General features: G+C 39.8%; 1 protein-coding gene across 2 annotated transcripts in view; it reads right to left on the bottom strand.

Moving 5' to 3' along the window:
* The window catches only part of dennd1b (DENN/MADD domain containing 1B), a 299,799-nt gene that overhangs the window by 125,626 nt on the left and 147,703 nt on the right, over window positions 1–26,470 (bottom strand). For both annotated transcript variants that reach the window (XM_043699790.1, XM_043699791.1), the window contains 2 exons: window positions 11,269–11,338; window positions 8,717–8,797 (listed from right to left, as the gene is read on the bottom strand). In XM_043699790.1, the coding sequence (XP_043555725.1) occupies window positions 8,717–8,797; window positions 11,269–11,338 (151 nt within the window). The remainder of the gene's footprint in view (window positions 1–8,716; window positions 8,798–11,268; window positions 11,339–26,470) is intronic.

Below are 26,470 nucleotides of genomic sequence, written 5' to 3'. Positions count from 1 at the left end.
ATAGGTCAAGGAAATTATCAAAAGTCTAATTAATTGCTGAATATTACATCGAGAGCACCAGAGTGTAAGATTAGATTCTGTCTAGATTAGTTTCCCTTACAGGGTGAAAACAGGCCCTTCAGCCCAACAAATCCACACCGACCCTTCAAAGAGTAACCTACCCAGACCCAGTTCCCTCTGACTAATGCACCTAATACTGTGGGCAATTTAGCATGGCCAATCCACCCTAACCTGCACATCTTTGGATTGTGGGAGGAAACCGGAGCACCCGGAGTAAACCCACACAGACACGAGGAGAATGCTAGATGATTTGTTAGTTTTGCATCAGAAATGGAAAGATTTTTGTTCGTCAACGAACATGGAATTAGATCAAAGTCATCACAGATCTCATTAAATGATACTTTCTTACACTCCAAACTTTTGTCAGATCATGTATCTTGAGACATGTTACTACATTAAAAGGCAATAGATGATATTGTCGACACAGCTATTAAGGGCATTTAAGTGTGGATCAAAATCTTTACCTTTATGGCAAAAGCTATTATGTTCTGAAATCTCAAAACTCCTCTCTCACCACAGACGCATACTCTCCTGAACTGTTTCCAGCATTTTGCTAGTATTTCAAGCCTCCAGCATCTTCAGTAACTTTGCCCTTTCTCACCACTAGTTTCTTCTCATTTGCCTCTGCAACACTGGTAAGGTTAGTGATGTTGCAGTGTTGTGGAATGGTTTGGGTGGGCTAAGATTCTTTAATGCACCATAATACGAGTGAGAAGGGTCACCATTCCTGGACAGATAGTGAGAAGGAGAAGCCCATTAAAACTGTTGCATTACAGAGAAGGTGGAAAAAGATGGGCCTTCAGAAGCACAAAGAGTAGAGGAAAGGAGGAGAGCAACACTTTGAATGCAAAAGAAGCAAACATCTCAAACTCAAAATCCACTGTATGGTGGCACAGTGGTTAGTATTGCTGCCTCACAGTGCCAGGGACCTGGGTTCAATTCCACCCTCAGGCAACTGTGCACGTGGAGTTTGCACATTCTCCCTGTGTCTGTGTGGGTTTCCTCTGGGTGCTCCAGTTTCCTCTCACAGTCCAAAGATGTGCAGGTTAGCTGGATTGGCCATGCCAAATTACTCACAGGTATCCAGGGATGTGTTGGTTAGGTGGATTAGTTGTGGGAAATGAAGGGTTACAGGGAAAGGAAGGGGATGAGTCTGACTGGGATGCTGTTCAGAAGGTCAGTGTGGACTCGATGGGCTGAATGGCCTGCTTCCACACTGTAGACATTCTATGAACTGTGCATCATTGCTGACATGTTGGGATGCCATTGTATGTTGGCTCCTGATGACTGTCATCGTAGAAATCAAATGTTTTTTGTTCATGTATATTTTCTTTGTTCCATCAGGGTGAGGACTAGATGAAGAAGGATGCAGTCAGGAGTTCAAATGTGCAGAGACCAGCTGGTGAGCGATCCCATGATGTCTACACAAAGGGAAATGGTGGATTACACTCAGCATGTGGCTAACTGGATACTTCAAATTTTGACAAGTCCTGCATATGAAATTTTAAGAGAACCAATCATTCAAATCACAAATATGGACAAACAATGGAACCAAAGTGAAAGCTGGAGGAATTGTTGGCTTGCGATTCTACAATCAGAATCATTATGCGACTTTACATTACTAAATTACAGTTAATTAACAGACAAGGTAGTTTGAAGGAAATCAGTCCCCAAATGAGATAAATTCCTTTAAAGCTTGCACTGAAATTTCATTGTGTACAAACATCTGACCCTTGTTAAATTGCTGTCTTCCTTACAACTCTCAGTGGCTGACACAGCAAACTGCAAACCATATAGCGCGACATATTGTTTACCTATATGTTTCAGCAAGATCAGGCATTGCTGAATTAAACAAATTTCTATCCTGAACAGGGCTAGCGTTGCGATTCAGTCATGTTTAACCTTTCATTTCTTTCTATATTGGTGATCAATAAATACAACCTGACACACTTACGTTGCCACAAAACATTCATTTAACCATGGTTCTTGACAAGCAGTGCCCTGTTTCTAATGATGTACTGTACTATTACGCCCTAATTTAAATAAAACATGCAGAAAAAAGCAGTTAAAATTTCCAGTTAACAGCAATCAATGCATGACATGAAAAATGTCCCCAGGCAGAACTGAACATGTTGCAACAAATAAAATTAGCAAGCCTGCTTTTCAGGCTCACAGTGCTGAAGTCTTGGATTGATCAGTGAAGTATACAGCCTGCAAAGGAAGAAGGCACATGATAATTTGGGTAGTGTCCAACTTTCGTCAAAGTTCATGTGGGTAATTGTGACCAGGGGTCTGGTTAAGCTTTCCTTCTTCATAGCCATTCTGAGGTGCTTTTCCATTGATGACAGATATATTGACCCTGGTAGCCTGCACAAGTGGATGACTGCTACAGAACATTGTGCCTGGAAGATGAAAACCGATTTTTGTGGGTGGGTGGAGGTTTGGGGAAATAAAAATTCCTGTACACCCATGTCAGGGACCCTCTCTTAGCCTGTACTTCAGTCACTGATGCTTGAATTACTGAGCAGATGGATTAGGGGGCTGTCAAAAGCTTGCCTGTAGCTGAAATACTGATGGAAAAGGGCCATATTTGGAGGCAGTAGGAGACACTCCTAGTGGCTGGATCACTCAACCTGACCACAGAACATCGGACCATATAATGCATAACCATGTTATATTTATTCGTGATCACATTCCCCTATCTCTCACCAAGAAACCATCGCTTAATTGCTCTGACAAGTCCCTCACAGTCCCTTTCTACACCTGGTCCCTCAGTTTCTAATGCACCCTGAATTCCAGCTCCCATCTGCCAACTCCATTGCTCCCCTCGACTCCTGACCTTTGACTGTTCCTATCAACTGTGTTTAAGGCACCTAGATTTTTCAACAGCAAGTTCAATTTGTTGGCAACAATGAAAATGACATCACCTGACGAGTGTCAGAAAATTACACTCCCCACTACAGAACCTCAAACAATGAGATGTAAACTGAAGGCAAGGGAGAAGACCAAGTTCTTTGTCAGAGGACAGAGAAACTCCTCTATCCTTGCAACAGGACTGCGCAATCACGTTATCGCTGGAATTCATTGATCTCTTGATCTCAACAGTAATTTCCTTCATCCGTTGTCCCTTCACCGCTTACTTGCCTGACCTGTAGTTTAAGCTCGAAATGGACTTAGTTTATCAAAGTTTGCATGGTCCGTGATTGTAAGGTGCAGTTTTTATCTCTTGCAATGCATGTTATTTGGGATGTAGAGGTGCCGGTGTTGGACTGGGGTGGACAAAATTAAAAATCACACAATACCAGATTACAGTCCAACAGGTTTATTTGGAAGCTTTCAAATAAACCTGTTGGACTATAACCTGGTGTTGTGTGATTTTTAACTTTGTAATTTGGAGATATCAACATGGCAACGCAACAGCCATTTTGTCCTGGTGAAGATTATTAAACAAGAATGATAATTCCACACAGCAGAAATCAAATGTACAAGCAAACAATACAGAAATTGGCATTTCTTAGGGAAACATATGGCCACAAAGTGACCTCATTCAAGTTCTCAAGGTTATAGAAGTTCACTGGCAAAGTTAATTGATGTAAGTTATTTGATTATGATTCCAATCCCTTCTTGAGAAACAAGCACGAGATCAAGTTGCAAGTAACAGGATACCAACAAACTGTTGAGTTGATGACCGTGTAAATTGGAAGAAAAGCACAGGCTTCAACAGTATAAAAACTGTAAAATTTACAGAATAAACAGAATGTGGTAAGGGCCAATAAAAATCAGTGCAAGAGAAATGAAATGGGTGCAGAAAGAAAAACAAATCAAAGGTTATAGTGAAGTGCCAGAGAGGGAGTGCAACAAAGGTTCATTAAACTAATTTCTAATGGAGGGATGGTCCTACCAGGAAAGATTCAATAAACTATGCCTAGAGTGTCTGGAGCTTAAAATAATGAGAGTTGATCTAATTTTAACAGACAAAATTCCCATAGAGATCAACATGGTAGACGCAGGAAGAAAGTTTCTTCTAGTTGGTGGAGACTGGTCCGGAATCATGGAATACCATCGCAGAATAGGGGTTGGTCACTTAGGACTGAAGTGAGGAGGAATATCTCCACTCAGAGGGTGATAAATCTTTGGAATTCTGTGCCCAAGTGGGCCAGAGAGGATTAAACACTGGGTGTTTACAAACAGGATCAAAAGGTTTCTATACATTAGAGACATAAAGTAAAATGGGGATAGTGAAGTGGAAGATCAGTCATAACCTTACTGCAAGATGAAAGAGATGTGTTTCTTGTCTTAGGAGTCTACTGCAGTGTCAATAACCAAGAAAGCTTGCAATCAAACAAGGGCAGAAATGAAATAATTTACTGTCCAGACATTAAGCACTTTACTGTATGCTGTCCATAGGGATAAGAAATGAAAATTCTCATAAGACCTGCAAGTTCCTGATGAGAGGCAAAAGCAGAAGGTTTCCAAACAAAGGTTCAAACACTTGGAGAACAGGTTAGGTTCCCTGACTAAGCTCAGGTTTGTGTTATTTGCAAACCGTACTCATCATGCAATTTTGACTGTTCCAATTACATAATTTTTAAAAGAGTCAATTGTGGGATGTTGGAAAGCCAGCATTAAACTGCTCCAAGCAAGTGACAGGGGACTTGTCTGCTGAAATTTTCATTATAGAAAACCAATTAGTTGCACAAATCTAAGTCAATTTAGAAAACAACCAAGAGTCGGCCACATTGATGTGGGACTGGAGTCACATATACACCAGACAGCTGAGGAAAGGTCACGAGTGGGATGCTGGAAAAGCACAGCAGGTCAGGCAGCATCCGAGGAGCAGGAGAATTGATATTTCGGGCAAGAGCCCTTCATCAGGACTGCTGCCTGACCTGCTGTGCTTTTCCAGCACCACACTCGCGACTCTGATCTCCAGCATCTGCAGTCCTCACTTTCGCCTCAAAGGACTCCTGTAAATCAGTTCTCTCCTGGAAGTGACAATCTGGTTCTCTTGTCACTGTTTCCAGCTTTCTAATTTCAGATCTTGCTTTCCTCAAACTAAAATAAAGTAGAATTCAAATTCTCAAACTTCCATGATGAGATAAACTCCTATCTCCTGATAATTAATACAGGATTTTGATTACTATTCCAGTAGCCCAACAGCTACTGCACTGCCAGCCACAGAACAAGCAAGATGATGAACGTTAAAGCAGAGAATAGGTTTGATTTCTAAAAACAAGCAATAATTATGTACTGTCAGAAAGAAACAACTACATAAGTTTGGTACGTCCAATTACAATGTAAACAAAACTAAACATACTGAGGAGGATCTATAATGAGCAAGTTAATCTGAATAGGTTCGTCCACTTAGACTGCAGATCAGCCTTGTCCACTTTGAAGAGCAAGTTGCTGGTGACTGACAAGGTGAATTCAATAATTTTGTTCCCTTGTATCTAAGTGTGCATCACCTCCAAGGCAAATTTAAGGGCGAACCTTCTAGCTGCTTGCCTGACAAAAATCAAAATTCTTCAGTGAAAATGGGACCAGTATAACTCATACCTCCTTTAAGAAACCAAGGAAAATCAGTGAAATGGATGCAAATCATGTGATTCTGAAACATTTATGTGTATCTCTTGAGGGAAAAGATTGAAGGAGGAGGGAGGGAGTCGGTGGAATTACAGATCAAAAATGAAACAATGGGGACAAAGAACAACAGACAATACTTGAGAACATTGAGTCATGATTAAAAAATGAACCACAAACAATTTATAAGAACACAGGAACTCAAAATTAGAAAGATTAATAACTATTTGAATATTTTCAGAAGAAGGGATGGCAGTGTTGGTAACAAATATGATCACAGCGTTTGAGCATAAGGATGTCTTTGAGTTGCATAAAGACAGAATTCATGTAGATAGAGACGGAAATTATTCAATTACAGTAAGTTTTCGAAATTACCAGATGGCATATAGGAGTTTGAGTTGTGTATACAGTTAAATAGCAGGTCAAGATGTTGAGTGCTAGAATGCAACAGGATGGACTGGAAACTAGATAATGCATACCATCGCAGGTACCATTGAGAACACGTGCAAGATTGCAATTTGAGATGGGCCAGGATTAGATTTTTGATTCAGTCTAGCATAAAAACCTTTATTGTAAGCCAAAGAGCCTCCTACTGTGCCCTAACTTTTATACAGTTGAGCTCAATGAACTTAGTGATTCCTTCCTATTTTCAAAGTCTTGTATGTTATTTCTGAGTAATTTTTCTCACATTTTTGTACAGGTCCATGATACGAGTCATTGTGATTTACACAATTCTGCACTTGCATTACCAACTGTTGGTGGAGAAGGATGTAAAATCTCCCTGCATCTATAAAGTTGCGTCATGATGCACAACTTGTAACATGTGTCTATGCAACTGCCACCTTAGCAAGTCCTTGTCATAATCAATTCAACAGTGAGCAAAGGCAGCAAGTGAAATGCTAAAACAAAAGCATAATATTATTACACTGGGTACAAAACTACAAGTAATAAAGCATGGTAGGAAAGGTGAACGTGCAGTTGACATTGGACGTTGTTTGAATCTTTCTTCAACGAGCGGCAAGTATGATTATAAAGAATGCTGATGAAATTGAATATAAAGCTACACACATTTTAAAGCACTCAGCCATTAAAGGAACAAGGAAAAGGAATTGGAGGAGAATGACGTCAGTGATATTGAGCTGGCAGTTGATGACTCTCCAACTACATTTCCCTCCTACACCAAAACCTCCCCAGCACAGAAGACAGGAAACTATAGTTGGCCTGACTTCAATTGTCAGTAAGATTTTAGACTCCATTATTAAGGATCAGATTGCAGAGTAGTTGGAAGTGCATAGTAAAGTAAGTCTGAGTCAGCACAGCTTGCCAATGGGAGGTTATGCCTGAAAGGTGCGTTACAATTCTTTGAGAAGGTCACAACTAAGTTAGACAAAGGAGTGCCAGTGGACATGATCTATTTGGATTTCCAGATGCACTTTAACAAGGTTCCAAACGGAACATTTCTAAATTTGTAAGAGTCCACCGTGTATCATGTTGTCAAAGGAACGGAGGGCATTGTTACTAAATTTGCAGGTGACAGAAAGATAGGTGGAAGAATAGGTAGCATTGAGGAAGCAGGGAGGTTGCAGTAGGACCTGGACAGGCAAGGAGCGTGGGCAAAGAAGTGGTGGAATACAATGAGAGAAAGTAAAGATTTTGCACTTTGGCAGGAAGAATAGAGGGGTAGACTCTTTTGTAAATGCAGAAGAGCTTTGGAAATCTGAAGCACAGAGTGACTTGGGAATCCTTGCTCAAGATTCTCTGAAGGTTAACATGCAAGTTCAGTTGGCAGTTAGGAAGGCAAGACGTTAGAAGTCATTTTAAGAGGGATGGAATACAATAGCAGAAATGTACTGCTGACACGGTATAAGGCTCTTGTCAGACCACATTGGAATATCGTGCGCAGTTTTGGGTCTCATATGTAAGGAAGGATGTGCCAGCATTGGAGGAGTTCATAGAAAGTCTACAAGAATGGACCCAGGGATGAAGGGTTTGTCATACAAGGAGCTGTTGAGAACTCTGGGTCTGTACCTGATAGAGCTTAGATGGATGAGGATTCTCTTACTGAACATACAGAATACTGAGAGACCTGAACAGAGTGGACGTGCAGAAGACATTTTCTTTGGGAGAGACTACAACCCAAGAGCACAGTCTCAGGAGTAAAGGGACGACACTTTAGAACTGAGATGAGGAGGAATTTCTTCAGCCAGAGGGTGGTTATTCTGTGGAACACATTGCCGCACGGGGCTGTGGAGCCCAAGTTATTGAGTATATTTAACTTTTAAAATTCCTCAATATAAATTGTTTTGATAGCAGGTAGACTTCACTGTATTTAAGCCCAACTTATATTGAGGACTCCGTATATTAGTATTGATTTAAACCTACTCTTATCTTTAACCAAATCAGTTGACCTGAGGATAGCTTTACTTCTAAGCATTAGGGATAGCAAAATAAAACTGACATGAATGATATGCAGCAACTATTTCTGAAGACAATTGTTTTTATCATCTTCAACTAATGATTGAATCATTAAACAAAGTTATACCATCTGATTATTCTTCAGAGGTAGGTAAATTCTCTTGACAAAGTGCAAAAGTTTTTCATCTGTTTGCTTTCACCTAATGTCGCATTCATACATGTATCACCAGTTCTCATCTGTTTTCCAATTCAAGTGGAAGACAAGGTCAAAATACCTGCTGAACATCATCTGTCTTTATGTTCATTTCTGAATGGAGATTTACACGCATTAACAACTAAGTTTCACTTGACTTCTTGAAAATGTGACAGTTTATGTGACACAAGACATTTTCTTGTTCACAATGCAAAGAAATATGCCTGAATACTTTGACTTAACATAAAAGAAAACAAATAATGTCTCAATTAGGAGGCATACTGCCAAATTTGAAATCAAAGGCTCAAGCAGCGAACAAGAGGTCGATTCTTAACTTTACATCATAACTTAGAAAAGTGACTATTGACTTCTCATTTTGGTCCAGAAAATACTACCCTGTTATCAGACAATGCTGGAATACATAATGCCATATTATCACTGCTAAGCAAGTAAATTAGAAAAGCCTACCAGACTGAGATTGACAGGAGTATTTGGCACTGGTACATCGTGCTCGTACAAAGTCTTTAAAATATCATTCAAGTCATTTTCCTGGAAGATAGACAGAAACAAAACATTCATCGGAAAGTTATCAGTTAGAAATGGACTTCAAAAAAGAAAATCCTGGACGGAAAAGAAACAAAGGTATGACAATGTTAAGTGAATCATTTCAAAATACATTTTTGACCTAACTTGCCTTCCTAACTGAAATATAGCCTAACTCAGCATCAAATATTTCATTAGTCAAAATCAAATGTGCAGAGGAAAAGAAAATTTTACAACCATTTGTTTCTTAGTTTTGCAAATTAAACCTGCATTACATATGTGGGAGTCTAATTATTTGAAACAACTTATTTGCTGTTTTAAACTTAATAAAATGTCTCACAATTCTTCATAGGAGTGTTATAAATAAGAAGGTTATAAATAAATATCAGACACTGAGCCACAGAAGGCAATATTAGGGCAGGTGGCCAAATGTTAAGGACCATCTTAAAGGAAGTCAAGAGAGGGAATTTCATTGAGCATTGGCAGGTGAAGCCTTGACCACCAGTGCTGCAGTAACTAATATCAGGGGTGTTCATGAGGCCAGAATGCTCTGATCAATTTCAGTCTTTGTAGACACACAGGAATTCCTGGAATCAACAGATTTTTTTCACACTTTGCACTCTGAGTTAACACAAGCAGTAACAAAATCTAAAATGATATGGAAGTATTAAGTAATATTTCTAAATTCTGTATTACTAAAAATATGGCATTAATTCCATTCCTTAAAATATTTAATGCTCAATGCTTAATGCAGTTCAGTGAACTGGAATCAAAATAAAAACAAGTTTTGATGTCTGGGAGACTGATAAGCAATTTAAAAGCACGTGCAATCCAGGGTAACTTGGCAAGTTGGATCCAGATTTGGTTCAGTGGTGGAAGACAGATGGAAAACAGAAAGCTATTTGTACGACTGGAGGCTGGTGACAATGATCACAGTGATCAGTGCCAGGGTCCCTTATTGTTTGTGATATACACATAAACAACAGAGATGAGAGGGTGGGAACGATGATAAGTAAATTTACGGATGATACAAAAACTGGGCTGGATGGGCATCAGGGATGAAGAATGTCTTAAGTCAAAGGTGGATATAAATAGATTGGTCAGATGGGCAGATCAGTGGTGATCGAATTTAACTCTGATAAGTTCTTGGAAGGAGGACTTTCCAAGAAGGAACAAGACAAGGGAGTACTGAATGAATGCAGGACACTAGGAAGCTCAGAAGAACAGAGGGATCTTGAAGTGCTTGTCCAGAGATCCCTGAAGGTGGCAGCACAGGTTCATAGGGTAGTTAAGAAGGCATACAAGACACTTGCCTTCATCAGGCATGGCACATGAGAGCAGGGAGGTCATGTCAGAGCAGGACAGAACTTTGGTTCAACTGCAGCTGGACTACTGAGTGTGTTCCTATCACCACATAAAAGGAAAGATGTGACTGCATTGGAGAGGACGCAGAGGACATTCATCAGGATATTGCCTGGGATTGGGTATTTCAGCTATGAAGAGAGGCTGGATAAGCTCAGGCTGCTTTTTTTTTCCAAAGGAGCAGAGAAGGCTGAAGGGGTCCTGGTCGAGGTGTATCCGATTTTGAGGGGCATGGACAAGGTTGCTAGCAAACAATTATCAAGGGTTCAGTAACAAGGGGCGTAATTTTATTATCAGGTTGAGATGTAATTTGAGGAAAACTTTTTTCACCCAGAGGGTAGTGAGAGTCTGGAATGCACTGCCTGCGAAGGGAAACCTTACTGCCTGAGATGGAAAACCTTACGACCTTTAAAAAGTACTTGGATCAGCACTTGATGTGCCATAACATTCATGGCAATGGGCCTAGAGCTGGAAGTGGGAGGAGTGTAAAATTAGAGCAGATGGTGCAGATTCAAAGGGCTTTTTTCTGAATCGTATGATTCTAATTTACTATCATTTTACATAAACCATAATATACTGATTAACAACTGGAAACATGCATCAATGAAAATAATCATATGGGAGCTTTTATAGCACATGATTTTAAATATCTGTCCTGAGATTTCCATGCTCAAGTTTATTGCTCTTGACTACAGATGAAGTTAGTCAAAGTAAAGTCGACATGGTCCCAGAGGACCAGAGGGAATGTCCCTCACTCACTCAAGAGAGGCGATAGGTGCTAAGTTTAACCTAAGCGTCACCACGCCTCAGGGGAGGGGCAAGGTTGAGAAAGTGGGATCTCAGGTGGTGAAGGAATTGGTATCACTCAGTATTACAAACCAGTCATTCGACCAACTGAGCCAATCGACCTTGGCTGGGGGCTACAAACATGTTCTCCATTTACACCTGCTGTTCCTTGAAATTTGTGGTTGATAATTTTACACCTTCGCTCCTTGATAACAATCACATTAATTACAAGCTATTTTTTGAAAATTAACAATTGTTTAATTATTGTTTAATTTTAAAAGTTGGGTCAAACCTGAAAAAAAAAGGTATATTACAAGTTAAAGCTTTACCTGCTCCTTAACTAAAAGATCTGCCAATGTATTCAGTAGCTTGTAGTAAACTTCAAACCAAGGCAAATAGCTGGAAAAGAAACAGACATTGATTACGTCACATGGATTGCAGAATATAATGACCCTTCTTTCTGATTTGGGTAACAGAGGATGATGTGAATACAAATAGCATCTAACAAACTGGAATGAAAAATCATGTATACACAAAAATAAGCTCTGTTCAAATATGTCTTTTATATTAAAAAACACACATGCAGATCATTTCTTGTGTGTGTTCTTCTCAGCACCCATCATTGTATGTTATATCGAGATGACTTGGCCATGAAAAACATTTTCACCACTTCAATGCAACATTTCTTCAGGTATTTAAGTATTTTTTGAAATATCTGAGCCACTGAATACAAATATAATGTACTACGAACAAGCTACCAATATTTTGACATCACTACTAATTAAAAATGTTAATATATTTCCCATCAATGATAATTCTAAATTTAAAACATCAGAAACATTAACCAAAATGGAATCTTGTCACTTCCCATCTAAAACTGTTTAACAACTGATTAAAATCAATTCTCCTGTTCACTTAGAAAGTGTATTTGCATTCCTGTAAGTTGGTCTGTGCAGTTTCATTGGATTCAAATTACAAATCTGCATGCTTCATTTTTCCTAACTTTTCCAACACAGTTAATGAATAGAACGATTATGATATCAAGTTTCAGCCTGCAATGATTGATTGAAAGCATCTAACTGAATATTTGTTCCTTGACAGCTCCCGAATTTACCCAGTCTCCATGAGTGACTCCAAACATGGGCACAGGTCTACACTGCAGTATAACTCCAAGCTGCCAACAGGACGACTGCAGATGACTAATAGGGGCTTCGACTTAAATTTTAAACTATTTCATTTTGTTACATTCCTTACCTTGTTTCAAAACCATGATAAGTCTAATCTCTGTCATGTCCATGTCACTTGGATATCTCTTTTCAGTTTCTGCCACAGGCACAACTCTCAGATTAATGTTGCCATCTGTTTTCTTGCAGATCCTCCTCTTCCTCATTCAGCCATTCCACCTTTCAATTTTCTCTTTTCAGTCACTTTTCCCATCAATCATGAATTCACTCCCCCTCTATTCCTCTGCCTTCTTACTTGACTGCCACCATCTGAGACTCAAAATTCGCTTGAATGAATTTGCAGAGCTGATTGAAGGAACTGCCACTGTCTCTTCAGGAACCCCCCGAAGTGCTTCATCTTTCTATTCCACTGAGCTTCCACTCAGCAGACCCAGTGGAGACTAACCTCACCAACACTTCTCCAGATTCCACTGGATCTGATTGGTGGATCAATATGATGGGCGGCACGGTGGCACAGTGGTTAGCACTGCTGCTGCACAGCAACAGAGACCCCGTTTCAATTCCCGCCTCACTGCACATTCTCCCAGTGTCTGTGTGGGTTTCCTCCCACAGTCCAAAAATGTGCAGGTTAGGTGAATTTGCCATGCTAAATAGTGTTAGATGTAGGGGAATGCATCTGCGTGGGTTATGCTTCGGCAGGTCAGTGTGGACTTGTTGGGCCGAAGGGCTTGTTTCCACATTGTAAGTAATCTCAAAAAAACCTCTCGATGTAAATCCCCAGAATAGCTACGAACGAACGAACGCACGCACGCACACACACACACACACACACACACACAATGACATGAACACCCTGCCTAAATCATCTCAGGTTAATTGTGGTGCTCAAAACAAAATCCATCTTCCGAAACTTGTGTCCTGCTGACTCCATCCTCTTCAATAGTGACGTCCTGACTCAAAGTTCAACATTTCCCTTCTGAATATCCAAGCCATTTCTCCTCCTTTAAAATCAATTTTGTTACAAATACATTAAAGATGTATTATTGGGCTTGATGGCATTCAATTGTCCTCGCAAGCATGTCTTTACAATCTTGACCACATCTTTTACTGGTATACTTCTCGAATTTCTCCAAAGGTAAACTGAACCAAGTTTGTCTCTGATGTTTGACCATTACCTGTTCCTTGCATGCAGGCAACATAATATAGTAAAAGCAAACATATAACGTTATTCTTTCCTTGACTTAAACAAGTTAAATTCAAGCTGTCATTTGGTCTATACATGCCATGCCTTCCTCTTCAATAAGCCTGACAACAGTTTTCCTGCTGCATCAAATCCCTCTGCCAACCTCAGTCTGATGATCCCCCATCTGAATCCATTTGCATCACATAAATAAAGCATGAACAGTTGTCCAGTACATCAGAAATTAGGAGATTTCGAATTGCGGAGACTACGGCACTGACCTCCAAACCAGTTAGCTAGAGCAAATCATGGTTCATTCAAAATAGGATGCTGGATAAATAAGTAACCTGAAAGCAGGACCAGCTTACAGCTTGACAAAGGCATGAGAAGACAAGAAATGCATCAAATTCTTCACTGTGGTTGATATCAACAAGATGAAGCATGTAAATGAATAGTCAATCCCCCCTCCCACTCTCCCACTCCCAGACTGAGACTTCACTGGGGGCAGGAATCTGTCGTGGATGATACAGGGTGGGAAGTAAAACTATTGTGTGAGATTTTCTCATTATGATTATCTAGTTAAATTAGAACAATGTAAAGCAAGTTTGACAAATGTGTACCAGGGTCTAATTGTATCAAGAATACGCCGGCTGCAGATTTTGATATCTCTGTTGTACATTCATCAACTCCATCTGGAAACAACGCAGAATGATTTGACAAGTAATATCATTTTCTAATCGTTGCATTTGTACAATTGTTGTGCATTTTGCTTCTAACTAATTCCAAAAGGATATTTTTGATGACTGGTAATTGACAATCAGATGTTGGCTTTCTTACTGAATTGTTGAACACTTTGGAATCAGAATTACCACATAATGCTGGAAAACAGTGAGCAGGCCAATCTCTGACTGATTATTAGTTCATCCTATACTGCTATAACACTCAAAGGGGGAACCATGCAGTTAGTGATGATCATTTTGCTTTATCAATGTCCACAAAGTCTCCAGACATGTTTTCCCTGATCTGGTAAAGAGCTTGCATCACTTTTTCCAACCAGAATTTGTGCACTGTTAAGTGATTCCGAGTCAAGTTTGAAGGGGAGAATGCAGAAAAAAACTTCAGATTGCAATGAGATTTGCATTTTCACTAGTTGTTGCAGTAGATTTAAAAGAGAGTCCTTGGCTCTCTTGCAAGGAAATGAATGACCACTGTTGTGCTAATGGCCTTTCAAACATCTCATTCAACTATTAAAAATAGCTGCACTGGGTTCAACATCAAGACACCTGCAAAACTGTGCTAATTCAACACTTAAATGGAAAGGATTCAAATCTCTGGAGCCTGTGTGAAATGGTCAACCAATAAGATTCAGCTTAAATTAAAAACAGAAATTGCTGGAGAAACCCAGCAAAACAGGCAGCATCTGTGGAGAAAAGATCAGTGTCAATGTTTCAAGTCCAGTATGACTTCTTCTGAACTCAAAAAACATACAAGCTGAGATATCACAGAGATAGATAAAGGTAGGTAAAAAGATATAAACTAGGGTAGGTAAGCATGCAAAAATCTGACAAATGGAATACAAAATGCCGAATTTGGCAGGAAGGATTAAACAAAAGCATAATATCTAAATGGTGAGAGATTGCCGAGTTCGGAGATGCAGAGGAAAATGCTCATGTCAGAATTAGAAAATGTTAGTATGCATGTACAGCAAGTAATTCGGAAAATTAATAAAACGTTGTTGTCTATTGCAAGAGGAATTGAATATAGAAGTAGGGATTTAAGATTCAGCCGGTGGGGGAGGGGGCACAGTGAGAGCATATTTTGAGTGCTATGTGTAGCATTGGACTCTTTATTGAAGGAAGGAAGTAATAGTAATGCAAGTGATTTAGAGAAAGCTGACTGAACTAATGCCTGGAATGGAAGGGTATCTTGTGCATAAAGGTTGGACAAGCTCGGCTTGTATCCACTGGAGTTTAGGAAAATAAGAGATGACTGATTTAAACAGACAAGATCCTGAGAGGCTTTGATAGGGTAGAAGGAAAAAGGAAATCTCGTCTTCTGGGAGAAATGGGGGGGGGGCGATGCGGTGTGTGCTTAAAAAATAAGGAGAGTCCTATTCAAGACAGAAATGAGCATTATTCTTTTGATCTCAAAGGATCGTAAATCTTTGAAATACCCTTCCTCAGATGACAGAAATGAGGAGAATTCTTTTGATCTCAAAGGACCTTCAATCTTTGCAACTCTCTTCATCAAATGATGGTGCAAGCAAAACGCATGGATGTTTTTAAAGTCAGAAGTGGATAGATTTTTTTACTAAGCAAGGGGGTAAAAGATTAGCAAACGTAGGTGGGATGGTGGACTTGAGGTTAAAATTGATTAGCTGTGATCTCATTAAATGGCGGTGCAGGCTTGAGGGACTAAATGGTCTCTTTCTGCTGCTAACTTAGATGCTTGCATTCTCAGCATGTTAATGCATGTTCCTCTGAGACATGGAATAAACTTCAGTTTGTACTTCATCACATCTGAGAACCTTAACAGTGACATTGGCTAGAGGATCTAGAACTTAGTGAGTTTTGAGAAGATTTGTAGCTCAGGTTGAGGCTCTGGATGTAAGCTTGTTCGCTGAGCTGGAAGGCTTGTTTTCAGACATTTCGTCACCATACTAGGCAACATTTTCAGTGAGCCTCCAGATGAAGCACTGGTGGTGTAGTCCACTTTGTATTTATGTGTTTGTTTCCTTGGGTTGGTGATGTCATTTCCTGTGGTGATGTCATTTTTTGTTCTTTTTCTCATGAACCTTCCAGCTCAGTGAGCAAACCTACATCCAGAATCTAGAACTGTTTTATTCAGAAGCTTTAATATGCTGCAAGAAATATTCAAAGAAAGTCAAACACATATGTCCTTTACAGGTGGACTGGCAGCCACTGATGAATGATATTCCATACTTTGCAGTCAATTTGTTATAGTCAGAACATTTTATATCCACAAACTATCCACATTTTACTCAACTTATCCAAATTTTAAAAATAATAGAGTCACACAGCACAGAAACTGACCCTTCCATCCAGCTCGTCCATGCCGACTAAGTTTCCCAAAGTAAACGTTTGGCTCATATCCCTCTAAACCTTTCCTACTCATGTACCTGTCCAAATGTCTTTTAAATGTTGTAACTCGACCTGCATCGATTATTCCACATTAGAACTCCCCCCCATGTGAAAATGTTGGCCTTCAGATCCCTTTCTCCTCTCATCTTAAAAATATACCCGACCCTAGGGGGAGAAAAAAACCTTTGTTATTCACCTTAGCCATTTCCCTGATGATTTTATAAACCTCCATAAGGTCAATCCTCAACCTCCTATGCTCCATGGAAAAAGGTCTCAGCCTATCCAACTTCTTATAACTCAAATTTTCCAGTCCCAGTAACATCCTTGTAAATCTTTACTGAACCATCTCCAATTTAATATCCTTCCTTAGCAGGACAACCGGAATTGGCATAGTACTCCAAAAGTGGCCTCACCAATGTCCTCTACAATCCCAACATGATGTGCCCTTCTAGCAACAATGCTACTTCTAAGTTATGGCTAACACATTTCACAGATCAGAAGAAACGGGAATAAGATAAAATCAACGAGGTAAAAACAATGACTGCAGATGCTGGAAACCAGATTCTGGATCAGTGGTGCTGGAAGTGCACAGCAGTTCAGGCAGCATCCAACGAGCAGCGAAATCGACGTTTTGGGCAGGCTTTTGCTGCCTGAACTGCTGTGCTCTTCCAGCACCACTGATCCAGAATAAGATAAAATCATTCAGCTCATCAAACCTGCTCCTTCATTCTGTAAGATCATAGTTGATCTGACTCTGGGTTGTATGCAATTTCTTGCTTGCCTCTGGAACTCTCTTCTCTCATGTCAATCACAAATTTCAGCCTTCAAAATATTCAATGACCTTGCCTCCAATGCTAACTGAGGAAAAGAGTGCCACAAATTAATAGAAGGAAGAAATGATAGAATCATAGAATTTTACAGTACAGTCCATACCAGCTCCCAAAGGAGCTACCCACTTAGTCCCATTCGCCAGATCCATCTCCATAGCCCTCTAAATTCACCATGTTCAAACGTCTATCCAGCTCTCTTTTGATATCACCTCCACCACTTTCATTGGCAATGCATTCGAAATCCTAACAACTTTCTGAGTAAAGAAGTTTCTCCTTATCTTACTCCTACCTCTCTTGCTTTTATACTGTATGTCACTATTTATAAACCCAAGGATCGTATGAGTCTTCTAAAGAACAGTTTTGACTTGCCTAGCCACCTTTGGAGAATTATACTTCTACGCTCTTGTACTCCCCTCCAAGTGATACAATTGAACCTGTTTTGTATTTTCATGTTTCTTCGACGAAAATGCATGACCTCACATTTCTCTGTATTGAACTTCATCTGCACAGTGTCTGCCCATTTAGGCAACTTGTCAATGTCCCTGTGAAGTTGCTCAGCATCATCCTCACAATTCACTATTCTCTCTAGCTTAGTATCATCAGCAAATTTAGAGATGTTGCCCTCAATACCCATCTCCAAATAGTTTATGTAAATAAAAAAAAAGCAAATGTCGCAATACCGATTCCTGGAGAACACCAGCTTCAACTCATCTCTTGGCTGAGAAATGTTGATCCATACCTACCCTGTGTTTCTATCTTTTAGCCAACTTCTAATCCATTGCTCCCCAAACATTTGTAATTTGTTAATCAATCTGCCACATGGCAACATATCCAACGCTTTCTGAAAGTCCAAACATAACAACATCCACTACCTTTGTCACCTCATCAAAGAACTGGACCAGATCCGGCACAGCTTCCTCCCTGGTAGTACCGGAATTCTACTATTCCAGAAAAGTTCTTCTGCATACACTGCAAGAATTTCTACCCTGCTATACATGCTACCTTGTTGGCTCTAGGATAATTGAAATCTCCAACAATCACAGCATTACTTGTCCTGCAGATTTTTATAATCTGCCTGCAAATGCTCTCTTCTACATCCTCCCCACTATTTGGAAGTCTATAATAAAAACCGAACAGGGTCACTGCTCCCCTCCTGTTTCTCAGCTCCAACTGTATAGATTCCAATTCAGGGACTACATCTCGACATAGGGCTACAATGCTGCTACACTGACTCCTTTTTTTACCACCATGTTCTTACCAAACACCTTATAACCCGGGATATTCAGTATTCAGTCCTGTTCTGGCTTGAGCCACATTTCTATTGATGATAATACTTTATATCCCCCTACAGCAACTTGTGCTTCCAATTTTGTTGACTATACGCTCTGTCTTTACATACATATAATTTAACCCTGCCGTTATCACTTTCTTGACCTCACCTCTTTCCTAAACGGGAGACCTCCTATCTTAAAACTGTATTCTCTAACTCCCCCAATTAGAAGAAACACCCTCCTGATATTGAGCATGTCCTCAGAATTCTTTGTTTTAAAAGTTCACCATGAAATTCATCTAAACTTGAACAAGTATAGGACAAAATTACTCAACCATTGCTCATGCAACAACCCTTTCATTCTGGGAATATAATCTAGCAAAATTTATACAATGGATAAATTTTCATGGTGAACTTAGCTGTACTTAAAAGTGTTAATTCAATCTTAAATTTAACACTTCTTTAAAAGGTAAATATTCCAAATCTTATTTTGGTTCACACCAGTTAACACTTTCCAATGACTAAAATTATCAGAGGATGGAAGCTGCATTTTCATATACTTAATAAACCAAAGCCATTAACATTATTTAGCCAGTCACCATATTCAATATCTGCATACTCTGAGTTTCAAATACAGTTTTTCTTTCGTCAGATTCCTCTTTCGACACTGGATTAGCCTGTTTGATTTATGCCTTAAGACTTACAATCTTTCATTTTCTACCTCCTTCAAGGATATCATATAAACAAGGACTTGCATTTCAATGTCATGTTAAGCTGTCAAATTTTATCTACCGCTATATTTATTTCATGATTCTCTCCTACTGTAAAAACAAGGCCTAGTGGTTGTAAAATATTTTAAATTAGATGAAACTGTCAAGTTTATATACCATAACTTTTAAAAAATAAATTAAAATAGTCTGCCTTTTAGGGAGGGTACTTTCAATGTGAACAAACATTTTTGACAGCTTTAACATTATGGAGATATTAAATTTCATTACCAACACGAGGTTCTATCAAAACTAATTTTAATTCTCCTTCACTTTTCTCAAAGAAGAACATCAAATTTTCCATTCTAACAATGTGCACTAAATTTAGATTAAGATTATAAACAAATTCTAATGATGTTCAGTTATCAGTGCACTCGTCATGTTGTGGTAACATCTTATCTCAGAAAGCAGCAGGAATGACATTCATGCAAGTCAACTGTGCATCCTTTGTCTCCATTATATTTTCAGATATTCTCACAGCACATTGGGTTAAAATAATAACACATTCCTGAAGTTTTTTTTTATGGAGAAAAAAATCCGACTTTAATTCACAGTTTTCGCAATATGGTAGTAAATTTCAATTACAATTCTGTACACGTTAGACTTGCACATTTATGCACAACAACACATGCATAAGTAGACCTAGATATTTTTACACTCATGACTAGTACAACTGTATTCCTTCCTAAAAACTCAATGAAATAAATACAGGCTAGACAATTCAAACACCTCTTTGCTCAAAAACATAAAATGGTGGTGTTTTGTCAACAAAATTAATAAATCAAGCATTAACACTAAAATTTGTATGAAGTTCTTGCAACAGTTTCAAATATCATGTTTCGCTCTGTACGTTAATGTATTCTAAAGGCCATGCTAAAGGGACTCTGCGGAATATCTTTGACTGAAGTCACACCTCCAAGAATCAAAGAATTCCAAGTTCATTCTGCGATGTCACCATTCAAAAACCAGCACAAAGCTGTTAACACCGGAATTCTATCTTATGTTGTTTCTATTGGCGTAATTTTTCTATTTAAATTTTAGCTCTGCTACTGGAATTATTATAGGTCCTGTAAATCTTCAAAAAGTCACTGGAAAACTTTAAGAAAGGTTAAATTTTCTGCATCCTAATGTCTGTCTCCATCTTTAAAGTTGTGACTTTGTAAATTATGTCTGACTGCAAACCGTGTGATTCATCACCTTCTCAAATAATTTATACAGATTATCTTTCTTATGTATAAGAGAATCTATGCTGATATCTCTACTCACTTAATTCTCTTCCTCAAACAATGATTCTTTCTTAGATTCTCAAACATTTGGTGAATGATGCTGTAATCAGCATTCTGTACGGACCCTATTCCGCTATGATCCATACATCATAATTGCTTGAAAATTGGCATTTTCTGCAGAACTAACATTTGTAACAGGTCTCAGGTAGATTTTTTTTTCCTAGCTTCTTGAGCTAAAGAATCATTCAGAAATGAAGCACACCATGAAGGTCCATTAGGGCTTGTTGGCTCTTTGGAAGAATCGCCTGGTTCACTGCATTCCTCTGCCATTCACCCATTGCCCTGGATGACCCCAAAGGGACAGACATGTAATAGTCAAGGATATAAGTAACAAAAGGCATGGATGAGAGTTTTTAGCAGCAGATGAGCTGAGACAGGGACAAGACTGGGTGATGTTACCGAGATTGAAATGGATGGCTTTATTGACAGTGTAGGTAAGTGGTTGAAGGCTCATCTTGGGGGCCACACGTAACACTAAAGTTGCGTATAAGCTCCTTGCTTCTGCATATGACATTTTATTTCTAAAACCTACAATCCCAAATGTGGTGTGGCCAGGTCCAATTCAACAAATATGAACTGCAGTTCTGTAATGTCTGCTGTCCAATTGGCAGAACAGTGGAAACCAACTTTGCATGGTTCACGAGCAAAGCCTGAAAAAAAACTTTCTTCCAGCCGTAACTGTAATCCTACTTTACTAACGGAGATCCACTTGGTTGCCATTACATTTTTCAAATGAGGATAAACCAACATTTTAGTCGAGAGTGTGATGCTGGAAAAGCACAGCAGGTTAGGCAGCATCGGAGGAGCAGGAGAATTCCTGATGAAGGGCTTATGCCTGAAACGTCCATTCTCCTGCTCCTCGGATACTGCCTGACTGGCTGTGCTTTTCTAGCACCACACTCATGACTCTGGTCTCCAACATCTGCAGTCCTCACTTTCTCCTCCGTGAACCAGCATCTTATACAGGTTTATCATTACTCCCCTGGTTTCATACTCAATGCCCATATTTTTGAAGTTCAAGTTTCCATATGCCTTTTCAACCAATCTGTCCTGCAAACTTCAATGGATTGGACACCTATTCCCTCAGGTCCCTGTACTCCTGTAACTCCTACAGAATTATACCCCTTATTTTATATCGGCTTTCCTATTTTTTCGCCCATCAAATAGGATCACTTAACACATCTCCATATTAAATTTAATCTGGCACTTATTAGATTCCCTACAGTGTGGAAACAGGCCCCTTGGCCCAACAAATCCACACAGACTCATTTCCCTATATTTACTCCTGACTAATGTACCTAACACTATGGGCAATTTAGCATGGCCATTTCACCTGACCTGCACATCTTTTGGAATGTGGGAGAAAACTGGAGCACCTGGAGGAAACCCACACAGAGAAGGGGAGAATGTGCACACTCCACACAGACAGTCGCGTGAGGCCAGAATCGAACCCAGATCCCCAGTGCTGTGAGGCAGCAGTGCGAACCAGTGAGCCACCATGCCGCCCTCATGTGTACCTTGTGTGTCCTTATGTATACAGTCCATCAGCCAGTCTGGGTCACCTTGAAATTTTACCATTATTTTTCTCACATTTCACAATATTTGCAATTTTGAAATTGGATCCCATTCATCTAAGTCTTTGGCCATTAATATATCTGGAAAAACAGAGGTAATAACACAGAAAATCTGTAATTCCTGGGGAACCCTTCTACAGTAAATATTTTCTCCAATATGAAAAAAACAGTTGTTCACCAATCTTATCACTCCGCCAATTTCGTATCCCTGCTGCCACTGACCCTCTTATGATAAGGGCTCTAACTTTGCTGAAAACTGTTTTTTATGTCCCCTCAACTCATATTTTGAGAGGTACACCATAAAGCATATCAATCACATTACTCTCATCAAATCTCTGTTACCTCATTGCAATTACTCAACCGAACTGTAAAACAAGATCTGTCCATGCTTTTTTCAATGCTGGCCTCCCTTAATGAATTCTCATTTCTCCAAGTGACTGTTAAGCTTTGTCCAAATTATAGTTTTCTGAAAGATTTTCCATCTTTGAAGTTCAACCTACTGGTCTGAGGTTGCTTGGCTAATCATTGCACTCTTTTCTAAACAAGGGAATAACAATCTTCCATCTCTGATATAACATTTATATCAAAGAAAAATTGGAAAACAATGACTACTGCCTCCATAATTTCCTTGTTTACCTCCCTCAGTGCACTGGATACATCTCATCTGATGCTGGTGACTTACCAACTTTAAGTTCAACCAACCTATTCAATATCTCTTCATTCATTTTTAGTCCATTCTGTATTTCAATTACTTTTTCTTTCATTGTGACTAGACAGTGTTTTTCTCCTTGGTAAAGAGAGGTGCAAAGTATTCATTTCACACTTCAAGATCCTTTCACCTTGAGTAAATTCCTTTCAGATCAGTAATTGGTTCCATTCCTTGTTTTACGATTTATACGCCTCCAGATGATATTTGGATTTCAAGTATGATGCCAAACTCTTCACATATTCTTTTTGGTTCTTTTCTTTGCTTTTTTAACCCCCCGCCCGCCTTCTTTTATAATGAACCTGATTTTCAATTATATTACCAACCTACATCTGTCAATTGCGCTCTGTTTCTGCTTCATTCTAGTCTGTGTTTCCTCTTCTAGGGAATGTTGGATTAATTTGTCCTACCTTTAACCTTTGTAGGAATGTATCTTCAATGCTCCTAATCTATCTCATCTTTTAAGGGGATCATTATTCAGTTATCCCACCTATCTTTGAATTCAAACGTACATAATAATCAAACAGAAAAATATCAGACAATATCTGCCTGCAACACCAGATCTTAAAATGGAAATATTCATCACCAGTTTAATTTGATGCACAAGAGAGGTAAATGAAACCATGGGGCCTTTCTTGCATGTGTGCTTAAACTGCTGGATGTGAGCATAAAAGGTACAGTTAGTAAGTTGCAGATGACACCAAAATTGGAGGTGTAGTGGACAGCAAAGAGGGTTACCTCAGATTACAACAAGATCTTGACCAGATGGGCCAATGGGCTGAGAAGTGGCAGATGGAGTTTAATTCAGATAAATGCGAGGTGCTGCATTTTGGGAAAGCAAATCTTAGCAGGACATATACACTTAATGGTAAGGTCCTAGGGAGTGTTGCTGAACAACCTTGGAGTGCAGATTCATAGCTCCTTGAAAGTGGAGTCGCAGGTAGATAGGATAGTGAAGGCGTTTGGTATGCTTTCTTTTATTGGTCAGTGTATTGAGTACAGGAGTTGGGAGGTCATGTTCTGGCTGTACAGGACATTGGTTATGCCACTGTTGGAATATTGCATGAAAATCTGGTCTCCTTCCTATCGGAACGATATTGTGAAACTTGAAAGGGTTCAGAAAAGATTTACAAGGATGTTGCCAGGGTTGGAGGATCTGAGCTATAGGAGAGGCAGAATAGGCTGGGGCTGTTGTCCCTGGAGCGTTGGAGGCTGAGGGGTGACCTTATAGAGGTTTACAAAATTATGAAGGTCATGGATAGGATAAATAGACAAAGTCTTTTCCCTGGGGTCAGGGAGTCTAGAACTAGAGGGCATAGGCCTAGGGTGAGAGGGGAAAGATACAAAAGAGACCTAAGGGACAACTTTTTCACGCAGACGGTGGCACGTGTATGAAATGAGCTGCCAGAGGAAGTGGTGGAGGCTGGTACAATTGCAACATTTAAGAGGCATTTGGATGGGTATATAAATAGGAAGATTTTGGAGGGATATGGGCCGGGTGCTGGCAGGTGGGATTAGATTGGGTTGGGACATCTGGTCGGCATGGACGGGTTGGACCGAAGGGTCTGTTTCCATGCTGTACATCTCTATGACTCTATGACTCTATATGCTTTCAATATTCATTTTTGTCCATAAGACTATAAGACCATAAGACATAGGAGCGGAAGTAAGGCCATTCTGCCCATCGAGTCCACTCCGCCATTCAATCATGGCTGATGGGCATTTCAACTCCACTCACCCACATTCTCCCTGTAGCCCTTAATTCCTTGTGACATCAAGAATTTATCAATCTCAGTCTTGAAGACATTTAGCGCACAAGCCTCCACTGCACTCCATGGCAATGAATTCCACAGGCCCACCACTCTCTGGCTGAAGAAATATCTCGGCATTTCTGTTCTGAATTTACCCCCTCTAATTCTAAGGCTGTGTCCACAGGTCAGAGTCTCCTCGCCTAATGGAAACAATTTCCTAGCATCCACCCTCTCCAAGCCATGTATTATCTTGTAAGTTTCTATTAGATCTCCCCTTAATCTTCTAAACTCCAATGAATACAATCCCAGGATCCTCAGCCAGTGGGGACCAAAACTGGACACAGTACTCAAAATGGGGCCTAACCAGAGCTTTATAAAGTCTCAGTAGCACAACAGTGCTTCTTATATTCCAACCCTCTTGAGATAATTGACAACATTGCATTCGCTTTCTTAATCACGGACTCAACCTGCATGTTTACCTTTACAGAATCCTCAACTGGCACTCCCAGATCCCTTTGTACTTTGGCTTTATGAATTTTCTCACCGTTTAGAAAGTAGTCCATGCTTGTATTCTTTTTTCCAAAGTGCAAGACCTCGCATTTGCTCACATTGAATTCCATCAGCCATTTCCTGGACCACTCTCCCAAACTGTTTAGATCCTTCTGCAACCTCCCCACTTCCTCAGAACTACCTGCCTGTCCACTTAACTTTGTATCATCGGCAAACCTCGCTAGAATGCCCCAGTCCCTTCATCCAGATCATCAATATGCCATTCCGAAAAAGAACCTTTTATCCCAACTCTCTGCCTTCTGTCAGACAGCCAATCATCAATCCATACCAGTAGCTCACCTCGAACACCATGGGCCCTCACCTTGCTCAGCAGCCTCCCGTGTGGCACCTTATCAAAGGCCTTTTGGAAGTCTAGGTAGATCACATCCACTTGGTTTCCCTGGTCTAACCTACATGTCACCTCTTCAAAGAATTCCAACAGGTTTGTCAGGCACGACCTCCCCTTACTAAATCCATGTTGACTTGCTCCAATCCGACCCTGCTCTTCCAAGAATTTAGAAACCTCATCCTTAATGATGGATTCTAGAATTTTACCAACAACCGAGGTTAGGTTAATTGGCCTATAATTTTCCATCTTTTGTCTTGATCCTTTCTTGAACAAGGGGGTTACAACAGCAATCTTCCAATCATCCGGGTCTTTCCCTGACTCCAGCGACCTTTGAAAGATCTCAACCAACGCCTCCACTATTTCCTTAGCCACCTCCCTCAGAACTCCAGGATGTAGCTCATTGGGGCCAGGAGATTTATCAATTTTAAGACCTTTTAGCTTTTCTAGCACTTTCTCTTTTGTAATGGCAACCATACTCAACTCAGCCCCCTGACTCCCTTTAATTGTTGGGATATTATCATGTCTTCCACTGTGAAGACTGATGCAAAGTACTTATTAAGTTCTCCAGCTATTTCCTTATCTCCCATCACTAGGCTTCCAGCATCAGTTTGAAGTGGCCCAATGTCTACTTTTGCCTGTCGTTTGTTTCTTATGCATTGAAAGAAACTTGTACTATGATTTCTAATATTACTGGCTAGCCTACCTTCATATTTGATCCTCTCCTTCCTTATTTCTCTCTTTGTTATCCTCTGTTTGTTTTTGTAGCCTTCCCAATCTTCTGATTTCCCAGTGCTCTTGGCCACTTTATAGGATCTCTCTTTGTCTGTGATACATTTCCTGATTTCCTTTGTCAGCCATGGCTCTCTAATCCCTCCCCGGATAATCTTTCTTTTCTTGGGGATGAACCTCTGTACAGTGTCCTCACTTATACTCACAAACTCCTGCCATTTTTGCTCTACTGTCTTCTCCGCTAGGCTGTGCTTC

This window comes from Chiloscyllium plagiosum, chromosome 11 (genome assembly GCF_004010195.1).
Source record: "Chiloscyllium plagiosum isolate BGI_BamShark_2017 chromosome 11, ASM401019v2, whole genome shotgun sequence".
In the NCBI taxonomy this organism is placed as follows: domain Eukaryota; kingdom Metazoa; phylum Chordata; class Chondrichthyes; order Orectolobiformes; family Hemiscylliidae; genus Chiloscyllium; species Chiloscyllium plagiosum.
The sequence above is the reverse complement of the archived record's forward strand: the minus strand, read 5'-3'. Positions and strand labels throughout refer to the sequence as shown.